The sequence below is a fragment of the Callospermophilus lateralis genome, chromosome 11 (genome assembly GCF_048772815.1).
Source record: "Callospermophilus lateralis isolate mCalLat2 chromosome 11, mCalLat2.hap1, whole genome shotgun sequence".
In the NCBI taxonomy this organism is placed as follows: Eukaryota; Metazoa; Chordata; class Mammalia; order Rodentia; family Sciuridae; genus Callospermophilus; species Callospermophilus lateralis.
Genome location: NC_135315.1, coordinates 50,695,220 through 50,715,849, shown reverse-complemented (window position 1 = coordinate 50,715,849; position 20,630 = coordinate 50,695,220). Strand labels below are relative to the sequence as shown.

Genomic DNA, 20,630 nt, shown 5'->3' with positions numbered 1-20,630 from the left:
TTATTATCCGAGGATTGCTTTGTGTAATTTCAGTTTTTAAAAATTTGTTAAGGTTTGTTTTATACTGTACTATATATAGGATGCAGCTTGGTGAAAGTTTCACGTGTGCTTAAAATAGTGTGTACTGTGTCGAGTTAGGCAGAGTTTTCTATAATGTTAATAAGATCTAGTTGTTGATGGGGCATTGTTCAGTTCTGCTGTATTTCACTTTTTTTTTTTTTTTTTTTGAGACCAGGGATTGGACCCAGGGATGTTTAGCACAGAGCCACATCCCCGTCCCTTTTAATTTTTTAGTTTGAAACAGGGTCTTGCTAAGTTGCTTAGCAAGCAATAAGTTGCTGAGACTGGCTTTGAACTTGTGATACTCCTGCCTCAGCCTTCTGAGCTGCTGGGATTACAGGTATGTGCCACCTCACCTGGCTATATTTTTGCACATTTTAATGTTTATATGATCTATTACTTAGAAAGGAGTGTTGAAGTTTTTCAACTATAATCGTAGAGTTTTCTTATTCATTGTTCAGGTCTGTCACCTTTTGTATCATGTATTTTGAAATTCTGTTGTTAGGTGCATCATGTCTTGCTGGTGAATTGACCCTTCTATCATTATGTGCTATCTATCTTTTTTCTCTAGCAATTATATTTCCTCTGAATTTTACTTTGATATTAATATAGCCACTCCAGCTTTCTTTCTATTGGTGTTTGCCTAGTTACGTTTTTTTCCTATTTTTAATTTTCACCCAGTTACAGCATTATATTTGAAGTGAGCTTCTTATAGACAGCATGTAGTATTTGTGCTTATAAAAAGAGGAAATTTGGGTGCAGGAGAAGAGACCCCAGGGATATGCATGCATAAAAGAAAGACCCCAGGAGGACACACAGCAAAGGCAGCTGCATGCCAGCCAAGGAGAGGTGATTTAGAAGAAGTCAGGTCTGTCAACACCTCCAGAACTGTGGGAAAATAAATTTATTGTGTAAGGCACCAGTCTGTGGTATTTGGTTGTGGCAGCCCTAGCAAACTAATATACTCACTTTATGCTGTAGTTGTCTTGTATTTTATATCTACATAAACTGAAAATTTCAGTACACAGTTACTTTGTTTTTAATTTTATCTTATCTGCATGTTTACCATTTCTGCTGTTCTTCCTTCATTCCTGATGTTCTATATTTGCTTCTGGTCTTTTCTCTCTTGTATAAAGAGGTCCCATTAGTCATTTCTTTTAAAGCGGTTCTGCTTACAACAAATTCTCTCTCTCTCTCATCTGATGATGCTTTTTTTTTTTTTTTTCCCAGTTTCATTTCTGAAGGATGTTTCACTGGATGTAAACTCTTAGGTGGATAATTCTTTTCTTTGTGTGTTTGAAAAGTGTCGTGACTCCTTTTGGCTTCAAGGACTCTGATGAGAAGTCAGTTGTCACTGGAGTCCTTCTTTGCTTCCAGGGGATTGACTTTTATTTTCAACAGTGAATGTCTCTGGGCTTATTTTGTATGGGGATTGTTCAGCTTCTTGATTCTGTAGGTTTAGATGTTTGACCAAGCTAGAGATGTTTTTAGTCATTATTATGGCAAATAATTTCTTTCACATCACTTTCTTTGTCCTGTTCTTCTGGGAACTACAGTGACACAAATATCTCATCATTTGTGGTTGTGCAACAAATCTTTGAGGCTCTACAATTTTTCCCTACTTTTCCCCCACTCTATTGTTCAGATTGGTTCCTTCTATTGACTTGTCTTCAAATTCACTTTCTTTTGTCATTTCCATGCTGCTCTGAGTTCAACCTTGAGGTTTTATTTTATTTTTTAGTATTAAGAAAGTAAGGATTGAACCTAGGACACTTTACTATGAACTACATCCCCAGCCCTTTATAAATTTTTTATTTGGGGGCAGGCTCTTGCAAAATTACTTAGGGCCTCACTAACTTGCTGAAGCTGGCCTTGAACTTGTGATCCTCCTGCTTCAGTCCCCAAGTTGCTGAGATGACAGGTATGCATCGATGCCTGGTATAACTGGTACCCTATACACTGTTGGTGGGAGTTTGAGTTTAAATTGTTAAAACCACTTTGGAAAACTATTGGGCAGTATGTACTAAGTCATATCCTATGACTCACCAATTTCATTCCTGGTTATATAAAAAAGGAATGTATACATGTATTATTCACCAATAGCAGGGTCAGAAATGTTTATGTTAGTATGTAATGTCTGCAGCTTAGTTGTGCCCAGGAAGTGGGGTATGTTGCTGAGTGACTAAGGAAGACACCTAGAGATGGGGGTGGGGTTGAGACATCAGGTTTATTGGGAAATGCTCACGGGGTGGTCAAAGTGTGAAGAGCTAGATAGGAGACTTTACCAGAGAATCCAGTGGCAATGGCTAGACAGGAGCACCTCCATCCCCCATGATGCTTTGCCAAGTAGCATCTCCTCACTTGATGACACTACACCGGAAAATAACATCTCTCCCTCAGAGCATTTTGTCCTGCGGTGGCCAGCTAGCTGAGGGACATACATTCTTTCCACAGTGCTCTCAGTTCTGTACTGGTTACCACAGAGAGAGGGATTTTATAAGTTAATCTACAGAAGCAGTCACATCATCAGCATCAGCTTGCTTAGCATGCTTTGTCCTTTGTATGACCAGCATGCCAAGGAGCAGCTATCTTGGTATACATGCAAAGAGTAGCAGTCTATGGATAGCTCTATGTACATATATCTCATCATACATGAGAGAAAGTAGTGTCCTTCTAGTTGATCTAGACATTCCGGGCCTGGGTTTGCTCTTTTTAATTCCCTTGCCTTGGCTAGGTTCCCGAGGACTTATGAGGTATTCCAGGGACATGGTGTGTTATTGTCCTAAGGATGATACATAGTACTGCTCCAATTAATGAAGAACTGAAGATAAGCCAAATGTTCATCTATGTTTGGTTAGATAGATGTGTCATGGTCATTAAATGAAAAAAACCATGCAGCAAAAATATGCAACGTGGATGGGTTTATAAATATGAGGGTTAGTGAAAGAAGTCAAGAGCTATTTTATGATCGCTCTCATATATGGTTCAAAAGTCAAATTATTTTGTAGAGTTGTAGCAGCAAAGTGGTTGCCCTTAGAAGGAAATTAGTTACTAGAAGGTGGTCTGAATGGCTTCCGAGGTGCTGGTAACATTCTGTTTCTTAAACTTCATGCCAGTTATATGGGTTTGTTGTGTGAAAACTCACGAAGTTCAGTAAACTTATTATGTGCACACCTTTCTGTGTATGCTACACTTGAATAAAATTTACAATAAATAAATATAACACAGCTAAAATGATATAAAAAATTAAATACAAGAAAAGGATGCCTGAGGGAGAGGGAGGTACTGGGAAATAAGTCCATCAAATTATGTTATGTGTACGTATAAATAAGTCGATTAAATGATATTATGTGTATGTATGAATGTGGCATAATGAATCCCACTATTATGTATAATTATAATGTTCCAATTTTAAAAAACAACAACTGGTGCACTCTGTAATCCCAGTGACTCTTGAGGGTAAGGCAGGAGGATCACAAGTTCAAGGCCAGCCTCAGCAACTTAGTGAGGCCCTAAGCAACTTAGTGAGACCCTATCTCAGGATAAAAAATAAAAATGGCTAGGAATGTGGCTCAGTGGTAAAATGCCTGTAGGTTCAATCTGTGGTACTAAACCAAACCAAACCAAACCAAACAATAACAACAAAAACACAACCATTGCCCCTGCCCCCCCCCCAAAAAAAAAGAAAAAAGAAAAATAATGCTTGCTTTTATTGGTACAATCAACACTGTTTTGAGCTTTTAGTTACAGTCGTTAAGACAAAATATAATTTAAAAATGTAAGAATTAATGAGAATTAATAAGAACATGTGTTGTGGAAGGAAGGATAAAAGATAAACATTATGAAGTACTTTATATTAGCAAAAAACAGCTAAATATGGAAGAAACATCTTTTGAAAATTCTGACAGCTTTGCTTATATACTACTCCTTGAATATAAGGTTGGACAGGCTGGGCTAACAGTTGGGCAACGAGAGACTGACCAAAATCTTTAAAGTGCTGTTTCCATAATGGCTTTGAAAACCTCCAATGTATTCTTGGGAATCTAGAAGGCCAGGTACATGCACAGGGATGGACACATGCCCAAAAACCTGAGAAAGGGACGATTTTTAACTTCTGGCTGAACTTCAGGTTTTGCACAGCAGGAAGTGAAGGCTAAAAGCAGTGTTTTCATGGCTGTGGCACTGAAGGCATGACCCAACATACACATGGAGTTCCCTGGCAAAGATTGGGAGATGTATTGCAAGGCATTTAAGAATATTCTTGTCTAGACATTAGATGTCAAGTAAGCTAAAGAATCAGAGACCTTGGAGGTCACACAGGACAATGAATACAGGTTTTATGGAATTACTTGAGGAAAGTCACTAAGCTAAAGAACAGCAGCATCAGCACAAGAAAACAGCATTAACAAAAATCCTGGGGGAGAGAGAAATATGATTTCCAGAATTTTCACATTATAGGACCTAGCAGGCATAGCTCTTTACAAAAAAGTATTAGACATATAGAGAATCAGAAAAATATGACTCACACACAGAAAAAAGTTTACTTAGTAGAAACTTCCTGAGGACATTTTGGTATGGATTTACAAAGACTTTAAATCAACTATTACAAATATGTTCAAAGAAGCAAAGAAACTATATAAAAAGCCTAAGAAAAGTATGAGAACAATGCCTAATAGAAGGTATCAATAAAGAGAAATTATAAAAAGAACAAGTAGAAATTTTGGAATTGAGAAGTTCAATAACTGAAATAAAAAAAAATAGATTAAAGTATCTCAACAGCAGATTTGAGCTGGAAGAAGTAAGAATTACCTAATCTAAAGATAGGTTAATTAAGATAATCTAGGCTGAGGAACAGAAAAAAAGAATGAAGAAAAATCACAGGGCCACAGAAATCTGTGGGACACTGTCAAGTTTAACAACATACACATAATGAAGAAGATGAAGAATAAGGGGCAGAAAGAATATTTGAAGAAATAATGCCTGAAAATTTACCAAACTTGATTAAATAAATAAATCCATATAACTAAGAAGTTAAACGACTACCAAGTAGGATAAATTCAAAGAGATCCACACAAAGACACATCATAATCAATGGCCAAAGACAAAGACAAAGAATCTTAAAAACAACAAGACAGGGGTGACTCATGATGGACCAAGTAGTCTCAGTAAGATTGACAGCTGATTTCACATCAGAAACTAGGGAGGCCAGAGGCAGTGGGACACTGTACTTGAGGTTCTGAAAAAAAAAAAAAAGAAAAAAAAAAGCCAATAACCATGTTTCATGAAGCTATTCTTCAAAAATGAAGGGATAGTGAGGTGCAGGGGTGTGTAACTGTAATGCCAGTTATTCAGGAGGCTAAGGCAGGAGGCTGGTTCAGCTCAGGAGTTCAAGACCAGCTTGGGCAATACAGTGAGCACCCAGTATCTCTCTCTCTCTCTCTCACACACACACACACACACACACACACACATACACACACACAAACACATGAACAAATACACACACAAAGAAAGAAAAAGAAAGAAGAGGAAAATTAAAACATTCCTAGATTTAAAAAACTGAGAGAAATTGTTGATGGTAGTTTTGTCCTCTGAGAAATATTAAAGAGATTCCTTTAGGCTTAAGTGTAAGAATACTAGATGGTGCCTCAAGTACTCACAAAGAAATAAAGAGCCCGGGTAAAAATAGCAAAGTAACTTGAAAAAAGACAGTATAAATGTTTTTTGTTTTGTTTTTAATTCTTTTCTTCTATGTGATTTAAATGACAACTGTATAAACTACATGATTATAGGATTGGGGGGTGGAGGTCAGTGGTAGAGTGCTTGCCTAGTATGCATAAAACCCTGGGTTTGATTCGCAGCAATAACAACAATAACAAAAAGCAATAATTATAAAACTGTCTTGATGGGCTCAAATATATATAAAGATGTAATTTTCATGGCTATGATAACATTAAAAAAAAGACTTCAAGAAAGTCATTGAGGTCAAATCAAAAATAAGAGCATGAAAAGCGTTCACTGTTGAACTATAGGGTTGGGATTTTGGCAACTGGAACAGGTGTATTTAGGAGAGAGAAGTTGCCATATTCAAAGTTTGTGTTCATGGCTCTGTGTATTGATAATGGTGAGTCATTTGGGAAAATAAAAGAAAGAATAAGCTTAGGCAATTACATACTGATGCAAGTCCTTAAAGTGGTGTTGAAAGAATTAACAAGATTTAGATGGGGGGAGGGGTGCCCCCTAAATCAGCCATTTTGCAAAGCAGATCTCTTAAACTATTTGCATATGAATCAATAAATTTTGTTAACTTTTGTCTCTGGTTCCCGGCACAGAGTTCCCTAAAATTCTTGGAATTCCTTGAGTAACAGGAGTGTCTTTTGCTATTCAGAAGGAACCCTTTTTGTCTTTGTGTATAGCAGTGAAAAAAACTCAAGTTGGGTTCCTAGATAGCTTCAGAATGGGGCTGGTCATCAGACAGTACACATGATTAAAGGATTGGAACTTAAAAAAAAAAAAAAAAATATATATATATATATATATATATATATATATATATATATAAATAAAATTTAGTGGTTAATGGACCTTTATTTATTTATTTATATGTGGTGCTGAGAATCGAACCCAGTGCCTAACACATATTAGGTAAACGTTCTACCACTGTGCCACAACCTCAGCCCCAAAGGGTTAAAACTTTAAATCTCATTCACTGATCTCTGGGGATGGTGGCTGGAGATTAATTTGTGTGAAAACTCTTGAACAATGAGATATCATGAGCTTCCAGGTTGGTGAATATATCCACATGCCAGGAGAGTGTGCCCTAATTCCACAATTAGGCTCTGTCCTCAGAGCCCTTCTGGACTTCACCCTATGAATGTACTTCTTCATCTGGTTGTTCATCTGCATCCTTGATAATATCCATTTTAATAAATTGGTGAATGTTTCTCTGAGTTTTGCTAGCTGTTCTAGCAAGTTATGAATCCCAAGGATGGGGTTTTAGCAACTCCTAATTTATAGTCATTTGGTTAGAAGTATGAGTAGCCCAGACTTGTGACTAGCATCTGAAGGAGGGTGCAGTCATGTGGGGCTGAGCTCTTAGACTGTTGGGTTTGTTCTGTTAGGTCGTTAGTGTCAGAAGTGAATTAAATTACAGAACGTCCAACTGGTGTTTGCAGAGAATTAGTTGTTGATGTTAGGAAACACCCAAGAGTATAATATTAGCACAAGAAGAGTAATTAAATCAATAGAACAGACTTTAAGTTTAAAAGTACATATAGATATAGTTAGGAACTTCACCTGTGACAAAAGTCTTATTGTAATTCATTGGCTGAAAACATGTCATAATATATTTTATAAATCTAGTATTAATTTGGGATAAAACAGTCAAGACTGCTGTTTATACTCAATGCAGAGATAAAAGACCCTAGATGGATTAACTAAATAAACATTACTCAGTAACAAATATTCAAAAGAAATTTAGGAGAGGGCTGGGGATGTGGCTCAAGCGGCGTGCGGCCCGGGTTCGATCCTCAGCACCACATACAAACAAAGATGTTGGGTCCTCCGAAAACTAAAAAATAAATATTAAGAATTCTCTCTCTCTCTCTCTCTCTCTTTAAAAAAAAAAAAAAAGAAATTTAGGAGAAACTATGAAGTTGGTATGGGGAGGTCTTTTAAGCCAGATTAGAAATTCAGGACAAAAGAAATTATGGTATTTTTTGATTACACAAAATTTAAAAAATAGTATTTTAAATGACATTGTGTCCTGTTTTTAATATTCTAGTGGTACTTTCTGGGAAATAAGGTGGGATGAGGCACAATCACACAATCTTAACTTTCCTAATACTCAGTGAAATGAACAAACCCATTACAATTCCTGCCATTAGAATCAGTCGAAATTATTCTAGCAATATCCAGACTTGAAAGGCAATCAAACATCTGACATAACTTTGAAGGAAGTAGAGATTTGAAAATAAAGGATATATGCTGGGCTATGGTGGTGTGTTCCTGTAATCTCAGTGATTTGAAATGCTGAGACAGGGGGATTGCCAGTTAAAGGCAAGCCTTGCCAATTTAGGGACATCCTGACTTGAAATAAAAAATAAAAAGGGCTGGGCATGTAACTCAGGGGTAAAGGGCCTCTGGGTTCAATCCCCAGTGCCAGTAAATAATAAATAAACAAACAAATTTAAATATTTATTAGGTTTAATAATTTGTGTGCTCATTCTCTTGAATTGTTAAAGAAGACAATCACATCACTTGCCAATAATGACGGTCTTCTTTCTCATTCAACCCTGTTGTTTCACTCTTGTTAGGTAAAATCTCACCAGAATTGGTGACACAAGCACCCTTTATTTTGTTCCTGGCTTTAAAGAGATGCTTCTTTTTTTGGGGGAAAATTTCCTCGAACTTTCATCTCCCACTTCTTCTAATTTATTTATTCTGGTTATAAAAAATTTTAGACTCTAATGTATTTATGTGTACATATTTTTATTTATTTTTTTCTCTCTCTTGTTCCTCCCCTGCCACTCCCCCCACCCTTTTTCTTTCATCTTTCTGTGGTATTGGGGATGGAAATGAACCTGGGAGCCCCTCTCTGAACTGGGAGCAATTTCCTCCTGCTGAGAAAAAAGCAAAAGAACAGCATCTCTGACAGGTGCCAAAGAAGCTGGGAGTGGTGACTGCTGGCTCCTCAGGCCTGTCTAGCACCACACAGGCAAATACTCTGCCTATGTGCATTTCCTGTTTCTCTCCTTGAAAAGTTCTGCTTATCCTCAGGGACTTCAAAGATAGAATATTTGGAAACAGTTAGGTTTCTTCTATCTTCTTTCAAAGATGATTTTGACTGCAACCTGTATTCCTACCAATATGACTCTGAATAGTTCTCCAGTAGTGAGCATTGTAGCCTAGCCTCTTTGACCCTCAGGTGGTTTAGAGTTGCTGGGTAACAGAACCCAGTGTCTTGCACATGCTAGACAAGTGCTCTGCCTTTGAGCTACATCTCCAGCTCATGTGCACATATTTTAACAATTAAAAAAAATAAAGAGAAATAATAAAAATTAAAGAGAATTCCTTAAAGCTGAATGACATAGATCCCAGCAAATTCCCTGCATGATGAATCACAAAGGGACCATAAATAGTCCCAATTATAATGAATTTCAGAGAATAATGATTTCCAGAGAGAAAAATTTAAAGGTAATCACCAAAAGAATAGAAACCAGATGTATACTTTCTAAATCATTACAAAAAAGAAAATACCAGAAAGAAAACAATAAATCATCCAATGTCAGGAGGTAGCGCTGCCGGTGTTGCTTGGTGGTAGAGACTCTAACATGTGCGAGGCCCTGGGTTCCATCCATTCCTAGCACTGGAGAAAAACAAAAACAAAACAAAAAACCCAAACCAACTAACCAACCAAACAAGCAAAAAGCAAAAACAAAAACAAAAAATCAAAGAAAGAAAGAAAAAAAATATGATAAATCCAAAATATCAAGTTATATGACAGAAAAATTTAAAATGCAGAAATAATTATAATTGAAGTTTTTGAGTTTAATTCCAATAATAAATGATAGGAACTCAAGTTGGCTTTAAGAAAATTCCGTTCTATGTTATTTGTAATGTACGTATACATATATTTTAAATAAAACAACACAAATGTGTTAATATGGGGAAACATATTCTAGACAAATGTTACTGTAAATAGTACAAACAAAACATTATATTTAGAAAGAGACCACCTAAGGACAGAGGATTTTGTTTTTCCCATATGGGTAATTAGGTAAGTACTCAATGAAATGATGAGATAGAGGATATTTCTTCAACATCAGTTTGGAAAGAATTTAAAATTTGTTGGATAAGGTATAGATAAATGAGTGTCCTACATGATTGTGGAGAGGATAAATTGATAAATTCTTTTTGGAACAATCTGACAGGCCAGGTTATATATAGTTTCTAGTTTTAAGATAGATGTCTCTACTCAGCAATTGTATTTCTAGATATACAGCTAAGAGAAATATTTGCTTCTTAATATACAAATAGGCAGATATAAATCTATTCACTTCAGCATTATTTATGTAAGCAAAAGATGCAAATGTCTTACAAGTGCATCCATAGGGAGTCATTAAATAAGATTTGATGTATCTGTGCAACGGAGTACCATGCAACCTTTAATAAGGAGGTGGGCAGTAAGTTTGATCAATGAATACTAAGTTACAGTGAGACAGGACCAAGAAGTGCTGGTGTATCCTTGCATGGCAAGGTGACTATAAGGAACAATCATGCACTAGAAATTTCAAAAAGTTAGAAGAAAATATTTGAAAGTTTTCACCATAAAGAAATGATAAACATTTGAGGAGATAGATATGTTTAAGCATTATGCAATATGTACATATATCAAAATACTATATGGTACCCCATTAATAAATGCAATTTTATGTTAAAGGAAAAAGAGGTAGGCAGTGTTGTGAAAATGTCCTCAATACCCATTTTTAGGCAGAAGTATGTTACAGTGAAAAGTTTGTGAAAAAATACCCCCCAACCTACCATGTATGTTTTTGTACCGTTATCCCTCAGAATCCTCAGAAGATTGGGAGCAGGAAGCAACGGATATCAAAATTCATGGATTCTCAAGTCTCCGATATAAAATGGTGAAGTATTTTCATGTAACCTGTGTACATTCCATATGTATTAATAAACCTCTAGATTACTTGTGGGATCTATATATATATGCTATATAAATGCTATGTAAATAGTTGTTATACTGTTATTTAGGGAATAATGACAAGATAAAAAGTTGGTACATTTTTTCCTTAAATATCTTCAATACACAGTTGAATCTGTGAGTACGGAGGCCCAATTGTATGCTTCTAGGTATATAAATATTCACAGAAATCTATCTGAAAAGATACTGGTCCAGTTGTTATCTCTGGATTTGGGGCCCAGAAATGGAGTATGCTTCTTATTTTACTGCCCAAGCTATTTGTGAATATGTGCCTTAAGTTAGTGGTCAATAGAGTGCCCTCTCTCCTATGACCACGTGTATAGCCAAGGGATGTAGCATCTCCCTTCACCATGACACCTAGTAATCACCTATTAAGGAGTTATAGTCTTTTACCTGTATAATCTGGGCTCACTGAATGATTCTATGGCCCAAAGAAGGAATCCATCTATTAGGGGAGATAGCTTTGGAACTGTTTAAATTGGAAGCTGAAACTGACTTGCTTTAGGTTTCTCAGAAAAGTGAACCACTAGGCAGGGGATGAGGGTAATTGTATACTTATTGGAGGGAGGAGATTGGTTTTGATTAAGAAGGGAAATTGCTTTGCCACTTCCTAGTAGGGGAAAAGAAGACTGAGTCTGCCATCCACAAGACTCTGGGTTTCATATAATATTCCCATGTTTGGTAACAATACAGTCAATGGCAAACTTGTGGTAACTTATTAAAGACAAGACTCTTCAGGATCTGCACACTGTGTTTTGAGTCACTTCACTAGTAAAAAGAATCCTGACTCCACTGAGGTGCTGGGAGACAGGAAGGAACCATGACAAACTTGGTGGAAAAAGGAAACTATGATTGTCAATGTGAAAGAAGTCATGGAGAGATAAGCATATAGCAAAGGAAAGAAGGTTGCCTGCAAAGAGGCTGAAAGGGAACCAGCCTTTAGAAGGACAAGCTTATCATGCAAAAACTACACAGGTATTCCAAGGGAAACCTTGCAAGATTACCAGTGTTAATGAGTTTTGATCAGTATCCTCAGGCTGGCAAAACTCAGCACTTTCTGTTTTCATGAGATTTTCAGATTCATAGAAAGTCATGACAAGTCTTTAGGCATCAGCATTGTAAAATTCAGAGATAAGTTGTTTTTCTTAGGAAGTCAGCAATTTATGGGAAATACTCAAAGTTTATTTTGGGGACCAGAAAGAGAACTATGTTTTTTTTTTTTTTTTTTGTAAATCCTCATGCAATTTATCAGCAAGATTTTCTCCCTTTGACTTTGTAAGGATGGCCTTAGGCCTTAGCTTAAGCAACTCCATTTTAAAACTCCAGTTTGAAACCTGCAGTCTCACCAGGCACACCTAAGGGAGCCCTCCAGTATGGCCCTCAGGCACCAAACAAGTCACTTCTCCCCACCCTGACAAGCTCAGAGTGAAGTCTCTGTCATGTTGTCCTTGCCCTGATGAGGGGGAGAGGCAAGAAAATCAGGGTGGGACCACCAGACCCCATGCTTTAATCCTAGGGCAAATGATGTCACTGAGAAATCCGGTGTCTGCTGATAGGGATTGAAAAGGTGGTCAGAAGCCCCCAATTTTAGTATAAATGATGGAGAAAATGAACAGACATTCAGCCAGCCAACACTGATGCCCTCACAGTGGAGAGCCTGACAAGGACCTAGACTGACATCCCAACTCTTCTCATCCTGCCTGATCTTCTGCGTTGTTCTCAACACTCTCAAACTCTACAGCAGCCTCTTGACTCTAGTGAGAAAAGGACTTCTCCCTATGACCACCTCCTCAGCCAGCCGTCAGCTTCACCCCAGGAGAAGCCTGCCTTGGTTCCTGACCAGATCACTGCGGTCTGAATGAGTGTGCATCTGCTGGACTTAGAGCCTAAGGCTTGAGACTTTTGATCTGACACTTGAACCCAGCATGCAGAGGGAATGTCTGTCATGAGCCTGTCATGATTAAGTGTGTTTGCAGTGCTTAGAATTAATCTAGAATTGTTTGCTGTGAATTGATTATGTCTATTGCAGTGCCTAGCATTAAGGATTATCGTTTTCTTGATTAAGAACCTATAGAGTGAAATTGTATTGAGTGATTTGAGTGAATAAAGCATTGCAAAGGGCAGAAGCACGTGGACATTCTTTATTTCTCCTCCTCGACTGCATAAGTCGCACCTTTGCCCATCGCGACAGACTTTCACTGTATATCCAGAATTTGAATGCTCCATCGTCTACATGTGCACACGAACATTAGTTCTCACCTAAACCTTACAGTACCTCCTTACCTGTTGAGGCCATCTGTCTTCAGTGACAGCACAGTGAGGCATTAAAGTGCCCCTTCCCAGCCCAATGCTGAATGACAACACTGTTCCAACTGCCAGAACTTCCTGTGTCATTTCACATAACATAATGCTCTTTAGTTCTATCCATTTTCCTTCAAATGACATAATTTAATTCTTTAGAGTTGAACAGAACTCCATGGTAGATATATACCACATTTTCTTGATCCGTTTGTATGTTGACAGGTACCTAGGCTGATTCCATAATTTGGCTATTGTGAGTTGTTTTGTTATAAACATGGGCATGCATGTATCACTAAAGTATGTTGACTTTAATTCTTTTGGATAAATACTAAGGAGTGATACACATTTGGGTCACATGGTGGTTTCATTCCTAATCTTTTGAGGAACCTCCATAGAAGTTCCTCTATTTCCATAGAGGTTGTACTAATTTACAATCCTACCAACAGTGTAAAAGTGTTCCTTTTTTCCTCCATATCCTCTTATTTATTTATTATTTGTATTCTTTAAGACTGACATTCTAATTTGGAATGAGATGAAATCTCAGCGTAGTTTGGATTTGCATTTCCCTAATTTCTAAAGATGTTGAACTTTTTTTTTTCATATATTCTTTTGGCCATTTGTATTTCTTCTTTTGAGACATGTCTTTTTAGCTCATTTTAGACCTAACTTCTTAAGGATCCCACCACTTTCCAATAATGTCAAGCTGGAAATCTAATCTCTAACACATGGCCTTTTGGGGAAATTCCAGATTCAAACTATAACACCAACCTGAAACATATGTTAATCAACTTTTCCAAGAATAAATAAAAGCAAATACAGAAAGCCAAACTGGAAACACCTGATGTGTTTATCAAAAGGAAAATGCTTCACAAAGGCATGATGAATATATGATGAAATGAGATGCAGGTGAACAAAGCACATTTTATGAGCTGATGTGCAGAAATGTCTCTGTTACATTGTCAATTCATTTAAAAAAAACGCAAGTAGCAGAAGATATTTCAATTTAAATAGAAAAAAATAATCTTCAAGGTGTTTGCTTTGCTTCTCCACACACTGGATCCTTCCTCCTCCTTCTCTTCCTCTTCTTCTTCTTCTTTTTTTTTTGTACTGGGGATTGAACTCAGGGGTGCTTTATGACTGAGCCGCATATACAGTCCTTTTTTATTTTTTATTTTGAGACAGGTCTTGCAAAGTTGCTGAGGGTTTGTCCTCAAACTTGCCATTGTTTTGACTCGGTGCCCCTGAGTTGCTGCGATTACAGGTGTGCACTACCATTCCCATCAGGTTTCTTCCTCTTGAAAGAGATGTGTGCATGGACTCAGAGCACACTCCTTGGGGAGTTTGGTGGGGCTCCTGGGATGACATGCAAGCCTATCTGTGAATAGTACCTGTGCAGAGAGTGAGGTCAAGATGTTGGGCAGCAATGTTGGTTTAATTCCTGGGTGTCACCTCTACCCGGGAGACACAGAGATGTGATCTTGAACATGTCACAAAGTGACTCTCAACCTTGGCCCATCATCCAAAATACCTCCCAAGGTGCTTCCGCCAATCAATTGGTTGTTTAAGACAGTGTCTTGAACAATTCCCAACACAGATTTGATGTTCAATAGAAGTTTTCTCCTTTTACTAATTCCTTCTCTCCCATTTGAGCCAGATAGCCTAGTCTCCATCATCTCTTTCCTCCTGAGTAAAGTGAGAAGAGTGAGGCTGGAACTGGGGAGCTTGATGGCAGACGCCCCACAGGAGGCTCAGACACTGAATATTGGGGGCAGGACTGCACAAGACTAGAAAATGGGCTCCTCTAGTCCTGGGCGACAAGATGGAAATACCAACATTCTGGGAAATTTAGAGATAGGAAGTGAAGGGAGATGTAAGGAACAGGAGCAAAAATAACAGACTGTCCCTTCTGATCCAGCTCCACCTCTCACATGATAAAAATGAAGAAGTCAGGGGAGCTCTACTAAAGAGGAAAGAAAGGGAGTAGACACACCCTGTAGAATGAGACCAAAGCTGGCCCATGCCCAACTCCCCCACATGCAATCTCTGCCTGTGTTCCAGTTGAGATTTATTCGAAGTATTATTTACTGTCCAAAGTTGAGGAAGAGGAACATCCCCAAAAACAGAATACTGGGCTTTGGGGCACAAAGACCAATAAGAGCCCATCATCTATACGGCTCCTCCTATAGTCCCTCCCACCCCAACTCTCTAGGATTTAGTTCTGGCTGCTCTGACTGACTTCCCACCTCATAGTCATTGCTGTACAACGAGGCCACGAACCCAGACTCCAGACTTCCTACAGGTAACTGGGCTGGGGATGCCAGTGGGACCAAGGAGACAGGGAATGGGTTAGAGGAAACAGGGAGAGGGGGCTTTGGGTCTTAGGTGGGAGAAAAGGGGAAGAATATGATGGGGGCAGTATGGGATTTAACAACCAAGTGGAGCCTTGAGACTCTATTCCTGTCCCTGGATTCTAGATTGTATCATGCAGCCATAATCCCCAGTGACTGTTCCCATCTCTGGCCCAATTCCAGTCTGATCCTCAGCCCCAACTCCATCCTCAGCCCCAAACCCAGCTCCTCCTGTAATGTCAACCTCGGCATCAACCCCAGATCCAACTTGAATCTCAACCCTGAGCCCAACCCCAGACTGAACCTCAGGCCTATTCTATTTCCAGGTTCAGTGCCAAGCTCAGGTCCAGTTCCATCCATGGCTCCAATGTGACTTCTGATGCCAAATTCTGGCATGTGCCACAGCCTCAAGTCCAGTCCAATTTTAGGCCCAGTCAAAGCAACAGATTTAGCTTCAAGTTCACTTCCAATGTTAAACCCACTGAACTTGATTCTGGCCCAAAGTCAATTCTGACTCCGATTGTAACCTCAACTCCAAACTCAGGCCCTAATCCAGGGCTCATTCTCCTGAGGAACCTCATTTAGTACCTCAGGTCCTCTCTGGTTTCAGCCTCCTCCTTGGCCATAGCACCCAGCCAGCCTGGACCCAGGTCTCTTAGTTTCATCTCTCACAGCCACGGAGGCTACGTAGTTCCAAGCATGGTAATGAAGTATGAAGATCTCCAGCACTTGGGGAGTGAGGAGGAAAACCAGGAGATCAGAAAAGGTAAGATGAAAAGAGAAGTGTCCTCTACTAAGATGCACTCTTCTTATGTCTAGCAGGATTTCTACTGTCACATCACATCTCACCTCTACCATGTCCAATGTTGGATCCCCCACTTTGAGGGGGTCAGTCCTAGGACTCTGAGAGCCCATGTGAAGAGGACTCAAGGTCTTTAGAAAAACAGGGATAGGGAAGACCTCTGTGGACCTGGTTTCCTGTGCTCTATGGGAAGGGGAAGAGAGGTATCCTTTGAAGGTAGTTGGACATTTGTTCACCTGATCATACAGATGCAGGTGAATCTGCTATTGGTCTATCTGACTCCAACACTGTCAGGGTCCTTGTGCTACCCTCCCTAGCTCTGATGATAAGACTCAACTTTTCTCCATTGTCCATGTCTAAGTCTGCTTATGTGCACGCTGGTTTCTAGGGGTGGGTATATATATGGGTATCTCAGGGTATGAAAGGTTCATGTCACTGGAGACTTGGTGCTCTTTGTGAGGGTTCAAAGGCTTGGTCTGTCCTCACCCCATAGTCTTCCTCCTGCTCTCCCCAGCATTATCAGGGCCCAAGTCTCATCCCCAGACAGGTCCCTGAGCCCCCTCCTCTGTCTCTGGTATATCGTAGATATCCCTTTTCCTGATACCCTCTTCTCTTTCAGCACCTCCACCCCAGGTTGGCCTCTGGTATATCCTCTCTGAGCATCGCCTCATTCTGTTATCATTGGGCTTCAACCTCCTGCTGTTGGTGGCTGTCTGTGTGATTGGATCCCAAAGTGGGTACTCCAGGGGTACATAGAAATCAAGGGGGTATAGTGGTGGAGGAGGGATGGGGGTAATGGCAAGAACCCCAGCAGAAGCGATGATGGGCACAGTGGGACAGTGTGAGGCACCATTGAGGGGTCGTAATTGGGTGGTTGATGAGAACAGTGGTAGTGAAGGAGCCATGATTGGAATGGCTGCTGGCTGTGTCACTTACTGGTTGGGTTTTGTAGTTGAATTACTTCTCCTTCTTGTGTGATATTGGATAACCACAGTGCCTGCCCCTCTGGCTTGCTGTGAGGACTAAATGAGACAACGTGTGTAAAGTGTCCTGCTCTGTGCTGGCAGAGAGGACCTGATCAATCTTAGTTCTGATCATCTCATCCTCTTCATCAGATTCCAAGTTACAGAGGGACCTGGGCACCCTGAGGACAACTTTCAGCAATTTCAGTGTAGACACAGGGGCCAATGTCCAGGCACTGACCTCTCATGGTGAGTTGGGCTTGGGTGGGGTCTGGGATGGGTGTATGTGTGTGTGGGCTGACTCCTGATCTCAAGTCCCTGTTTCCTCCAGGTCAGAGCTTGCAAGAAACCATAACCTCTCTGAAAGCTGAGGTGGAGGATCACAGGCAGGAACTGCTGGCAGGTGAGAGACCTTGTTCTCCAAAAGCATATGGAAGGGTGTGCATGGGAGAAGCATCCTGGTGCTGAACCCTCTCCCGTCTAGCCCACAGCTTGAACCAGAAGGTGGTTTCAGTGGAGAGCAGCCTGCAGAAACAGGAGCAGGACTTCAAAGCAGGTCAGATGGCTGTTCCAGTGTACCTTGGCATGATGTATTTGTGGGAGCACAGGAAGATCCTAGTGGGGTGCCTGAGTAGAGTTTATACCCAAAGTACTCTCATCAGTCCCCCTGTGTCTGTGTTTCAGGTCAATCTGAGGTGGTCCTGCAAGTACAACGATTGACAAAGAACCTAGTAATCCTTAATTGCCAGCTGGCCAACCTCAAGAACAATGGTGAGGAGCTGGGCAGGCATGGCTGGCTCCACTTCACCATTGATGGTGCACTAGGCCATTCCTTAGTTCCTTCCCCCCCTTTTTTTCCCCTCAGGCTCTGAAAAGACCTGCTGCCCCCTTGACTGGTTGGAACATGAAAGCAGCTGCTATTGGTTCTCTCAATCTGACAAGTCCTGGCCTGAGGCTGACCAGAACTGCCAGTTGCAGAACTCCCACCTGGTGGTGGTCACCTCCTTAGAAGAGCAGGTAAGCCTGGTAGCTCCTCTTATTGGCTGTCTGATGTAAGGGAAAGGTCATCAACTCCTTGTTTTCTCCACAGAAATTCATTGAGAAGCACATGAGCTCTGTGCCCTCCTGGATGGGCCTCACTGACCAAAATGGACCTTGGAGATGGGTGGATGGGACCGACTATGAGAGAGGCTTTAAGTGAGTTTGTGTCCTCTCCTAATCGGGCTTCTTAGCCTGTGTCTCGAAGGTGGGAGGGCCTCATGGCTGAATCTGACCTCCCTGGGTACACAGCTATCTCTTGTCCGCAGGTACTGGAGTCCAAATCAGCCTGATGACTGGACTGGGCATGGGCTGGGAGGAGGCGAGGACTGTGCCCACTTTACCCATGATGGTCGCTGGAATGATGATGTCTGCCGGAAGCCCTACCACTGGATCTGTGAGATAGAGCTGGGCAAGACCAGCTAGGAGTCTCCCTCACCTTAATTTATTTCCTCAATGAGTTGAGCTGCCAAAGTCTGGATTGGAAATCATTCTATGTGGGAGTCTCCACCATTTTGTAGATTTTCATCTAGGATTTTAAGGGTATGGTGATTTTGGAAGGAAGGGGAAGTTGAAACGCATGACACTTTCTGCAGTGTGTGAAGCTTATTGTTGACTTCTCTCTCTGTTTTTTAAGAATAAAAGGAAAAGGAATATATTTAAACATTCTGTTTAACAGTTGTCTGGTTAGTGGGCATTAGGAACTGGGAGGGGCCTGGTTGGCATTGGGAAGACTTGGGCTGGTAGAGGCATCATGAGAACTGAATGGGTTTGGGGCCAGATGGTCTGGTTAGGAGCCCAGTTTTGTTATTCACAGGTTTTGAGCTTGGGCAAGTTATTCTGTTCTATGAAACTCAGCTACAAGATAGGCTTGTTAATGGAGACCCCCCACTTCAGCAGAAACCCCAGGGTTGAATCCCCTCATTTGTTGAGTGCTTCAAAATACTATGAAACTGACTGGTGTCTGCTGCTTCCATGATAGTAACCACAAGTTGCATTCAGAGACAGGTGTTGAATACCATGAGTAGATACAACCCAGAGTCCCTAAACACATGAGGACAACCAGGACCATGAAAGAGAAGTGACAACATTAATAGAATCAATAACCAAGTCTGAGAGTGAGGACAAACCAATTAGGACTTTCGAGACACATACAGAATTATTAACAAAAATGGACAAAGATTTTGTCCATAAATAAGACCTATACTAATTCCAAAAAGAAGCAGTGCTCTGACCATAATAGAACAGTTAGAAATGAACTCAAAAGTACATTCTAAAAAGGATGTATCAACGTGTAATTTTCTTACCACCTTTCTAAATAATTTTGGATTTTAGAGAAAAGTCAGAATGAAAAAGTCAAGTGGTCAGAAATGAATGAGAGCACCACTTGCTGACATTGTGGGATGGTCTAGGCAGTTCTCAGGAGGAGGTACATGAAGCCATCACATTTATTAAAAATTGAGCATGGCTGAATTGGAATAAGCTATGTTTTAACTCAAGAAGTCTGGAAAAGAATAGCCAAATAAATCCCCTCAAATAGAAGAAAGAAATTTATGAAATATGAGCAAAAATTAATGAACTAGAAAGTTAAAATATAGATATGATCAAGAGAAGAAAAATCTGATTCTTGGAAAAAGTGCCTAAAATAAATATGAAGAAGAAAAAAAAGGAGCCACAGACACTAGTTTAGAAAGCTGAGAGGTTGCATAAGTACAGATGTAGTGGATATGATAATAAAACACTAAAAAGAGCAAGGTGGCTGGGTGCAGTGTCTCACACCTGTAATTCCAGCAACTCAGGAGGCTGAGGCAGGGAGATTGCAAGTTCTGGGCCAGTGTCAGTGACTTAGTGAGGCTCTGTGTCAAAATAAAATATTGGAAAAGGACTGGAGATGTATCTCAGTGGTAAGCCCCTGGGGTTCAATCCTCAGTAGCAAAACAAAAACAAAAGAAAAATCAACCCCCAAGAAACAAACAAACAAGTTCATCTCCTCTTTATGATAAAATCTTTCAGGACTTTGGGGGCTTCTATCTTGTTGCTTCACTGTTGCTTTCACCACCCATTCCTAGATACCTGCCCCAGTCATGACACACTCCAGACCAGGGAAAAGAGAAGGACAGTGGCACATTCTCTCTCTATGTCCACAGACAATTCTGAAAGTTGTATGCACCACTTCAGCTTATATCTCTTGGATCATAAGTAGTGTCAGGGCCACAGTTGGTTGAAATAAGGAGGTACTCTTATTTCACGAGGTCAAATTCCAGTTAAAATCTAGGAGATTCTGTCATTGTAGAGCAGGAGTCAATTACTTTTTATCTTATTCATTGATCCTTTTTAAAAAACCTTTGATGATGCCAATAATTCATTTCTGATGTGCTGTCTTTCTCCATTCTGAATGC

At 40.0% G+C, this 20,630-nt stretch overlaps 1 protein-coding gene across 1 annotated transcript; it reads left to right on the top strand.

Annotated features, from left to right (window-relative positions):
* The first annotated feature begins 15,312 nt into the window (after positions 1–15,312).
* On the top strand, positions 15,313–18,869 carry LOC143409623 (C-type lectin domain family 10 member A-like). Its single transcript, XM_076870039.1, has 10 exons — positions 15,313–15,380; positions 16,040–16,195; positions 16,851–16,964; positions 17,347–17,442; positions 17,525–17,596; positions 17,678–17,749; positions 17,878–17,964; positions 18,059–18,210; positions 18,284–18,390; positions 18,501–18,869. The coding sequence occupies exons 2-10, from the start codon at positions 16,129–16,131 to the stop codon at positions 18,655–18,657; spliced, it is 924 nt and encodes a 307-aa protein (XP_076726154.1). The 5' UTR covers positions 15,313–15,380; positions 16,040–16,128; the 3' UTR covers positions 18,658–18,869.
* The last annotated feature ends 1,761 nt before the right edge of the window (positions 18,870–20,630 follow it).

Coding starts and splice junctions, on each gene's coding strand:
- LOC143409623 (XM_076870039.1), top strand. CDS start 16,129: ATGGTAATGAAGTATGAAGATCTCCAGCACTTGGGGAGTGAGGAGGAA. Junction 17,750..17,877: donor GGAGCAGGACTTCAAAGCAG/GTCAGATGGCTG, acceptor TCTGTGTTTCAG/GTCAATCTGAGGTGGTCCTG. Junction 17,965..18,058: donor GGCCAACCTCAAGAACAATG/GTGAGGAGCTGG, acceptor TTTTCCCCTCAG/GCTCTGAAAAGACCTGCTGC.